The sequence below is a fragment of the Neophocaena asiaeorientalis genome, unplaced genomic scaffold (assembly GCF_003031525.2).
Source record: "Neophocaena asiaeorientalis asiaeorientalis breed wild unplaced genomic scaffold, Neophocaena_asiaeorientalis_V1.1 scaffold204, whole genome shotgun sequence".
Taxonomy (NCBI): Eukaryota; Metazoa; Chordata; class Mammalia; order Artiodactyla; family Phocoenidae; genus Neophocaena; species Neophocaena asiaeorientalis.
Window position 1 is genome coordinate 10,544,865 of NW_020173922.1, and position 10,459 is coordinate 10,555,323.

Below are 10,459 nucleotides of genomic sequence, written 5' to 3' on the forward strand. Positions count from 1 at the left end.
TATATATATATATATATATATAAAGAAAATAGATGCACAGAACCACTGCCTTTAAAAACAAAGAGATGCACAAAAATTAAACACAGAAAATACTTTTACTAAAGATTTATAGCATCATGAAAAATTCCCACTAGAAAACTGACCGTAAATTTTACTTTTAGAAAAAAATGCAAATATCTTTTAATGTATTATAATCCCAAACTTATTAAGCTAGGATAATTTTTTAAAATAAAATTCAGCATTATTATTCAAAAAATGATTCATTGCTCTGTGTTCTTAATGCAAGTTCTTCACACTGAACTTAAATAGGTAGGACTTTGGTTTAAAGATGGTAAATTAAAAACAGACAATTAACTCTGCTCCCTCTCAAAATTCTAATAAAATAACAACAAAGAGGCTTTTTTTGTCTTAATGGTATGAAGCTACAAAGACAACAAGAATGGGAGAAGAAATAATATCAACCAAATTTTGGAAACTAAAAAGCAGAATGAGTGACAATTGTATTAGCAGATCAAAGGAAGCTAGCTGAATCCTAAGCCGACAGAAGAGAAGGCTGAAAAGCAATTCAGTCTGCATTACAGAACCTCCAAAATGACTCAGGATTTGTGGCACAAGATAGTTCTGGAAGAGGAAGTAACATGAGACTGGAAACAGGGGGACTAACTGAAGTCTTTTCAAGAAATTAGAACCCCAGACACCCTAATCCCACACCATGCAGACAGGCAACTGCCCCTTCCTATGCCAGCAGAACAGTGAAGGTTTACTCTCTGGAGAGGACAAAAGAGAGTCAACCAGAGGACGAAGTTGAGGGTATGGGTATCATAGTGAAAAAGAGGGATTAAGTGAAAGTCAGCACACTGGGTGTTGGAACCCAACCTAGTAATCTTCCACCATTTAGCTCCCAGAATATTCAGTTAGTTTAGACCCTTTAAACCAGAAACTGAAGAATCTTCTGAGGGGAATCTAACAAACCAAGAAGTCCTAATTAACATCAAGGCTAACATCAGGGTCTCCCTAAGGTCCAAATGGACCTTCCAGATCTCTCCCAGTGAAGCCCAGAGATAAGCCCTACCCATATCCAAAAAGGTTACAATCATCTTTTTGTACCCAGTCTTAAATATCAATAGTCTTCCTCAGATTAATAAGAGATTAAAGTTTCATACCCCTGAAACAAGAATAGCGGCATCCTATAAAAAAAGGATCAGATAACAAGAATAAGCTCTTAAACTGGCTCTGAGTTGGTAAATGCTGAAGCTGGGTAAAAGGTACACAAGAATTCATTATACTACTCCATTTTTTCATAAATTTGAAATTTTCCACACAAAGAAAAAAATTTTAATGAATTCTTAGAAACATTTATTTATACACACACACACACAAGCACACAAGTAGCAGACATAAAAAACACAGAAGGGCTTCCCTGGTGGCACAGTGGCTGAGAGTCCGCCTGTCGATGCAGGGGACACGGGTTTGTGCCCCGGTCCAGGAAGATCCCACATGCCGCGGAGTGGCTGGGCCCATGAGCCATGGCCGCTGAGCCTGCGCGTCCAGAGCCTGTGCTCCGCAATGGGAGAGGCCACAACAGTGAGAGGCCCGCGTACCGCAAAAAAAAAAAAAAACAGTAAACGAACGAACAAAAACTCATAGGAAGAAAAAGGTGAGGGACTCACCCAGATAGAAGAGCAAAAGAACTTTCAGAGTCTAAGAGATCCAATATCTGAATAATAAGAATTCAGAGAGCAAAAATAAAGAATGGAAAGGGATAAAATAATTAAACAAAAAAGTCAAGAAATTTTCCCAAAATTGGAGAACATAAGTTTCCAGATGGAAGGAGCCCAGCATACAGCCAGAAGAATGAATGAAAACTGACCTACACCAAAATAAATCTTCATGAAATTTCAAAATACTGGAAGAAAAGAGAAGATTCTATAAGCTTTGGCATGGTGGGGGGCAGTGCAGGGAACAGTGGAGACACAGGTCACTTATAAAAGATCCATTATTACCAGAATGGTTTTGGACTTCTCAACAGCATCACTGAACCAGAACACCATGGGTAATGGCCTTCAAATTTTTAAGGGAAAATTATTTCCAACCCAGAATCCTACACCCAGGCATTCAAGTATGAGGACAGAATAAAGATACTTCAGACATGGAAGGTCACAAAAATTTACCTTCCAGGCACTGTTTTTCAGGAACACTACTAGAGGCAGAGCATCACCAAAACAAGAAAGTAAATAAGAAAGAAGCAGCCATGGGAGCAAGGAAACAGCAGATCCAACGCAAGAGAAGCAAAGGAAATCCTAAGTAATGGTGGAGGAACATCCCAGATGACATCTGTGCACACCTACAGGAAGCAAACGGTGTGGATAATTACAACACGCCAGAAGGCTCTAGGAGAACTTTCTCTAAGATGTAAACAACAGCATACTCATGTGTTTGAAGGTACTGAGAGGAGAAATAAACAGTTGGGACAGAGTTTGGGGATGAAGTATTGATAACTGTATTTAAAAGTAAGAAAAGTGGGGGGGGAAAAGGGCAGTTATTAACTCTAGGGAAAACCAAAAGCTAGGGAAGAGAAGTTCTCATTGTATACTACATTATGGATCAGCCATGTCTCAAAAACGTACACACTGACTACTGCTCTAACATAAATTATAACATACCTATACTAGGAAGATGGGGGGTGGAGAAGTGTATACAAATGCGAGGTTAGAGAGGAAGCCACAGGTTAGAGAAGAGTTAAATCTTGATCTTCCACAGTAGGAAGTCTATGGCTGATGGCTAAAATTGAAAAATTTTTAAATTACACTACAAGTATTTAGATTAGAGATCTATAAGAGAGGCAGAGGTCAATACTAAAAGAAATAACTAAAAGAGATGCAAGTAAGCCTGTCCAAGGAAGAGAAATTTAAGAGAATGTGGAAGGATGGAGAGGAAATTGCTGCTTTTTTTATTTTAATAAGACTTACAGATCATTGTCTCTCTGTATTATGGGTATACACAACTGTCAAAGATAAAAATTCAATTTCAAAAGTTAACTAACTCAACAGAAAAAAGTTACAACAAAAATGAAGAGGGGAAAAAGGATTAAAGTATAAAGTACTGGGCTTCCCTGGTGGCGCAGTGGTTGAGAGTCCGCCTGCCATTCAATTTCAAAAGTTAAGTAACTCAACAGAAAAAAGTTACAACAAAAATGAAGAGGGGGAAAAAGGATTAAAGTATAAAGTACTACATAAAGAACTATCAACTACCAGTACCTCGAATAGTTACTGCCAGGAAGCATCACTAAAATTCTCTGTGCGTGATTTGTACATGCCAACTTTAGAACGTTACAGGTGGGATGTTCAAGTTAAATGAATTGCTAAATAGGTCTCCAGTTTTATATATAAATAAAATTATATCTTTAATATAGCTCCAGGTTCTACTACAGAACTCACTGCTAAGTAACACTGTAAAGTCTATTAACTGAAAGCTCTTCTCCTAACACAGCCTTCAGAGGATAGCCTATTACATACAGTGTCAATCATCTTGTTTTTAATAGTCTTCTTTACATCTTGGACCTTCTGTCCCTTAAATCCATCCACCAACATTACCTAAAAGGATGAGAAGTAGGGAAAAAGCACATACAATTAAAATTTGCTTTGGGTGCCCCCCCTAGAACTTTCCCTAACTAAATTTACTTGCACACACAACCAAAATATTTTTAGTGTGAAATTTATCACATTTAGAACCATAAATTTTTATTTTGGCACAGCTTGGACAGCTAATATTTACAACACACTTGTTTTTCTTTCAGTATAACTAGGATAAGTATTATGAACACGATTAGAAAGAAATGCTCACTTCCTTCCCACTTCTCAGGTTTCCATGTGAAGAGAATTCCTCTACCCTAACTCACATCATTCCTGAAGGCTTTAGGAGAAAGAACTGAGCAAATGCAGCTCGGCCCCACTTAGGCTTCTCTTTACAACTCCGCCTGTTGCCAGCAAGCATTCTCCTTTGCTTGCCCATGTGATAAACTTGGCTCTTAGAGGAAGGCCTACTGTTTTTCAACTCTGCCTTTTACGTAGCGGGGAGACTTAATTCTAGGGCAAAGTAATGACTTGCCCATTGCTGTCACAGAGCAAAGCCACAATCCCCTTCCAGCTGTTACTCTGACCTCCATCTATCTGACTCCTGTTGACTCTCTCAAATACTTTTTTTTTTTTTTTTTGCCATTGGGCCCTCAGCAATGAGAGTGCAGAGTCCTAACCACTGGACCACCAGGGCATTCTTAATAGTTTCTATCTTAAGTGGAAAAGACACATGTTCTTTTTTCTGCCCCAGTTCTCTAACGTACCAAGATGCTTCATATCTACTTAATTCATCATTATGAAATTATAGTTATAGATCATTATGGCACAGGGGTTAAAAGCACAAATCTTAGAGCCAAGATGCCTAGTTTGAGTCCCAGTTCTGCCTCTGCCTGGCTATCTGGCTGATCTTAGGTAAATTACTTAATCTCTTAGTGCCTCAATTTCCTCACCTATAAATTGGGAATAAGTGCCACTTCACAAGGTTATTTTGAGATATAAGTAAGTTAATATATAAATGCTCTATAAGTATTGGCTTTTACTGTCATCCAAAACGTGTACGTTACTTTTAAAAAGGACATACAACCAATTCTTGGTTATCCAGAGAAATGAAAGTAAAGGTAAAAATAAAGAACATTCTCACTTACAGCCTTAAAAATCTTCATTTCAACCTCAAGTCACTAGCAACTTGACTGAGTTTTTACTTTCTCTAGCCTCATCTTCTTTCCATGGAAATGTAAGCCATGTTAACATGCACAATTGAGGAGAAAAGAGAGGTTCACAACTTGTCTGTTGTGCTAACATGGCATGGAATAGGCATTAACAAGTAAATTAATGAACTGAATGAAACTGCTTATTTAAAATATGAACTCCACAATTAAGAGAGCAAAAGAAGGGACCAGGTATGGTCCATGCAATAAACTTTTGGAATTTATTGTAAAATAATATGAACTAACTTTATCTTCTCAAGAAATTCACTCAGAGATTAGAGGGCACAAAAATGGAATTTCCGTAAATACTATTGGACCAAAACAGATTAAAAAAATAAATTTGGAAATAGAAGAATACAATCTTATAGTAATCCCTTCTCAAAACAGGATAGAGCTGAAACAATATTGAATTTTTCTATAGTTTTTTTCTAAACCACTAAGAAGAAAATCACAGAGCATGGAGTAAGTAAATCAAATAAAAATGATAACAAAATTATTACTTACACCATCATAAAAGCCTCTTAGGTATAATTTTTCCTTTGCTTCTGCAAGTTTTTCTCGGTCATTCTGGCTCTGAACTTTCAACTCATCACACATGGTTACAGCAGAAAGCTGTCCAAAACCTGGAATTTCAATGACTGGCACCTGCAAAAAAGAGCAATGTCAGAACTTATTCACATTGAATAAACACAAAAACAGCCCTAAAGGCATAGTCCTTTTGCCTCTACTGTCCAATGAAGTCACTTCAGATCTTATATATCACTAGGGCAGTGTCACACATTAGGGACTAACATCCAGATGTGAATGTGTCTTCCTACTCTCCATAGGAACCCCCCGAATTCTCTGCACCAACCCCTGCACTGTCCCTCCCTCACTACACACACAACTTCCCCAGCTCTCAATCCCACACTGGCACATAATTAACTAAATAATGTTGAAACTAGCAAAACGCTGTAAACAACTAAATTTATGGATGGTCTTATTTCTGGTTTATATTAAGTCTTCTGGATTCTTCATGAAAATTATTCACTAGTAATTTAATTTTTTTTTCTTCTGCAGATACTAATATGAAAACATAAACATTCATGAGTAATATGGCAAAATTTTGTCTTTAGAAGCCTGGAAATTGGCTACACTAGAAAATAAGCTACTATAAAATTGGTAATGCTAAAAGGCTATTTGTTTGTTTCAGAATTACAGGTGCCAGGTGCTAAGAAAATGCTTATTGCTGGTTTTTCTTTTGCTCTTATCCCCCACAGCAGATATCATGTTAAAGCAAACCAACTCTTAAACTCCCTCTTATTTCATACTCTACCAATTATGTAATTCTGTGACAAGTAAAGTGCTAGCTGCTCTTTGTTCTCTAATAAAGAAATGGATATTAATATTCTGAATCATCTATGTACTCACAGGCTCAAATGGCAAGACCATGTCATCTCTAATTCCATATTTTGCTCGTAAAGCCTACAAAAAAATTGGAAGTTAATATTAATGATCAATAGTTCACTGGTGCAATAAGTCCCCTACATACGAACGAGTTCCGTTCCCAGAGCACATTCATAAGTCCAATTTGTTCATAAGTCCAATTTGCTCGTAAGTCCAACAAAGTTACCCTAGGTACCCAACTAACACAATCAGCTATATAGTACTGTACTGTAACAGGTTTATAATACTTTTCACACAAATAATACATACAAGACGAACAAACACAAAAAATAAAGAAAATACTTTTAATCTTACAGTACAGTACCTTTAAAAGTATATTACAATAGTACTGTACAACAGCTGGCATACAGGGGCTGGCATCAAGTGAACAGGCAAGAAGAGTTACTGACTGGAGGAGAGACAGGAGGTGGGAGATGGTAGAGCTGAAGGATCATCAGCAACAGGACACGGAAGGCAAGCTGCAAGTTCACTCATGCCTAACATGGATGGCACAGGTTCTGGTTCCTTGCTGGAACCAGATGCACATTCGCAGCTTTCAAAGTTCACAACCTGAAGGTTCATATGTAGGGGACTTACTGTATAATCATTAAGAGAAGCACCCTCCAAACATTTTAAAACTATTTTTGTTCTTCCCTCCACAGAGAGCAATTTTTTAATTTTACAAAATATCTCAAGAAAGGACATATGATTTTAAAAAACTAAACAGTTTAAGTTAGAGTGAATGACTTAAATGATGAAACTGTACAGCCAAAAGCAAAAATGCACACGCACACACACACACACACACACACACCACTTAAAATGAGGTTCATATTCCAGGTTGCAATGAAAATGTGAATATCAGAAAATTTTTCTCAAACCTTTTTTCTAAGTTTTACGAAATCCATCACATCAGCAGGTTAAAAAAGAATAATCACACAATCGTATCAACAGATGAAAAGTATTTGGCCAAATCCAATACCTATTCAAGATAAAAACTCTCAGTAAACTAGAATAGAAGCAGATTTTCTCAACTTGGTAAAGACTATGTATAAAAAACCTACAGCTAGGGAATTCCCTGGCGGTCCAATGGTTAGGACTCCGCGCTTTCAACGCCAGGGGGCAGGGTTCAATCCCTGGTCGGGGAACTAAGATCCCACAAGCCACGCAGCGTGGCCAAAGAAAAAAACAAACAAACAAAAAATAAATCAACCTACAGCTAAAAACATAATTGATGATTTTCAAAAAATTCAAAGCTTTCCCACTAAGATCAGACACAATACATATCCCCTCTCACTACTCCTTTTCAACATCATACTGAATGCTCTTGGTAATTAAGTAAGGCAAGAAAAGAAAAGGTATACAGACTGCGAAGGAAGACAAAACTGTCACTGTTTGCAGATAGCATGATCATCTATGTAGAAAATCCAAAAGAATCAACAAAAAAAAGTCCTAGAACTAACAGGCAATTATAGAAAGGTTGCAGGATACACGGCTAAAACACAAAATTCGATGGTGTTCCTATATACCAACAATTAACAAGTGGAACTTGAAATTAAAAACACAATACCATTTACATTAGTAACCCCCAAAATTAAATACAGTTGCCCCTTCAACAACATGGGGGTTAGTGGTGCCAGCTACCCCAAGCAGTCAAAAATCTGCATATATCTTTACAGTCAGACCACTGTATCCGTGGTTCCACATCTGCAAATTCAATCAACAACAGATCACCTGGTACTGTAGTACATATTTATTGAAAAAAGACTTATAAATGGACCTGCACAGTTCAAACCTGTGTTGTTCAACTGCACTTAGGTACAAAACTAACAATGTAAATGTAAGATATGAGGAAAACTACAAAACTCTGATGAACAGCATCAAAGAAGAACTGAATAAATGGAGAGATATTCCATGTTCAAGGATTAGAAGACATAATGTTGTCAAGATGTCAGTTCTTTTCAACTTAATCAACAGATTCAATAAACTCTCAATCAAAATTCTAGCCAGTTACTTTATGGATATCAACAAACTGATTCCAAAGTTTACATGGAGAGGAATAAGCCCCAGGATAGCCAATTCAATATAAAAGACGAATAAAGTTAGAAGACTGACACTGTGTGACTTCAAGACTTACTTATAGTAAAGTTATAATAACCAAGATAGTGTGGTGCTGGCAAAAGAACAGACAGATAGATCAATGGACCATAACAGAGAGCCCAGAAAGAGACCCTCATAAATAAAGTCAACTGATCTTTGACAAAGGAGCAAAGGCAATACAATGGAGCAAAGACAGTCTCTTCAACAAATGTTACTGGAACAACTAGACATCCACAAGCAAAAAAATGAATTTAGACACAGACCTGACACTCAACACAAAAATTAACTCAAAACAGATCATGGACCTAGATGTAAAACACAAAACTATAAAACTCCTAGAAGATAACAAAGGAAAAAACCTAAATGTCCACACATACGGTGATGCCTTTTTAGATACAACACCAAAGACATAATCTATGAAAGAAATCATTGATAAGGTGGACTTCATTACAATTAAAAAGTTCTTCTCTGCAAAAGACAACATAAAGAAAATTGAAAGACAAACCACACACTGAGGAAAAATATTTTCAAAAAACACATCTGATAAAGGACTCTTAAATATACAAAGAACTCTTAAAACTCAACAATAAGAAAACAAACAACCTGATTTAAAAAATAAGGCTTCCGGGAGCAGGCTCTGGGGAAGGGGTGGCAGGCACCATGTTGGGCCCTGAAGGTGGTGAGGAGAAGCCCCTGAAGCACGCCAAGAAGCAAGCCAAGGAGATAGACAAGGAGGATAAGGCATTCAAGCAGAAACAGAAGGAGGAGCAGAAGAAACTCAAGGAGCTAAAAGCGAAGGCCACAGGGAAAGGCCCCCCTGGCCACAGGTGTTATTAAAAAATCTGGCAAAAAGTAAGCTGTTCCTTGTGTTTGAGGCAATGATGATCCTAATTCCATTCCTGTTTAAACATATGGACTCCCTGCCATAGTATCTGTTGCCACTTATAGCTAGAATGAAGTGTTGTCTTGGAACCTATTGTACATTTAAGAATAAACTTTTGTTAAAAAAAAAATCATACAGTGGCTCATCTTGTCTTTAGTTCTTCTCAGCCATTTCTACCTTAGCTATGAGACCTGCATAAACCCAGCCCAGAAGCCTGCCAAAATGTGTTACGTCTTGGTTCTATCCTGAATTCTGTACCACCTGTAATTAAAACAACTCATTTGAAATAAATAAGCCAAAGACCTTAACAGACAAATCTCACCAAAGATACACAGATGGCAAACAAGCATATGAAAAAACACTCCACAACATCTGCCATCAAGAAAATGCAAAATAAAAACAATGAGATATGACTACACACCAATTACAATGGCCAAAATCTGGAAAACTGACAATACCAAATGCTGACAAGGATGTGGAGCAACAGGAACTCTCATACATTGCTGGTAAGAATGCAAAATGGTACAGCCACTTTGGAAGAGAGTTTGGTGGTTTCTTACAAAATTACACATACTTTTACCATATGATACAGCAATCGCACTCCTTGGTATTTACACAAAAGAGTTCTCTATACAATATCCTGCACACGGATGTTTACAGCAGCTTTACTCATAACTGCCAACACTTGTTAGCAACCAAGATGTTCTTCATCAGAGGAATGAATAAATGTACATCCAGACAACAGAATATTATTAGTGCTAAAAAGAAATATGCTATCAAGCTATGAAAAGACATGAGAAACCTTAAATACATATTGCTAATTGAAAGAAAATCTAAGAAGGCTACATACTGTATGATTCCAACTATATGACTTTATGGAAAGGTAAAACTATGGTGACAATTAAAAAGATCAGTGGGGGGCTTCCCTGGTGGCACAGTGGTTGAGAGTCCGCCTGCCAACGCGGGGGACATGGGTTCGTGCCTCAGTCCGGAAGGATCTCACGTGCCGCAGAGTGGCTGGGCCCGTGAGCCATGGCCACTGAGCCTGTGCGTCCGGAGCCTGTGCTCTGCAACGGGAGAGGCCTCAATGGTGAAAGGCCCGCGTATCGCAAAAAAAAAAAAAAAGATCAGTGGGGACTTCCCTGGTGGTCCAGTGGTTAAGACTCCACACTCCCAACGCAGGGGGCCAGGGTTTGATCCCTGGTCAGGGAACTAGATCCCACATGCTGCAACGAAGATCACACGTGCCATAACTAAGACCCGATGCA

The 10,459-nt window shown here is 37.8% G+C and overlaps 1 protein-coding gene across 1 annotated transcript in view; it reads right to left on the reverse strand.

Moving 5' to 3' along the window:
• The window catches only part of LARS1 (leucyl-tRNA synthetase 1), a 62,392-nt gene that overhangs the window by 27,698 nt on the left and 24,235 nt on the right, over window positions 1-10,459 (reverse strand). Inside the window, exons 13-15 of the mRNA XM_024752493.1 lie at window positions 6,194-6,247; window positions 5,288-5,428; window positions 3,516-3,593 (exon numbers count right to left, since the gene is read on the reverse strand). Of these exons, the coding sequence (XP_024608261.1) occupies window positions 3,516-3,593; window positions 5,288-5,428; window positions 6,194-6,247 (273 nt within the window). The remainder of the gene's footprint in view (window positions 1-3,515; window positions 3,594-5,287; window positions 5,429-6,193; window positions 6,248-10,459) is intronic.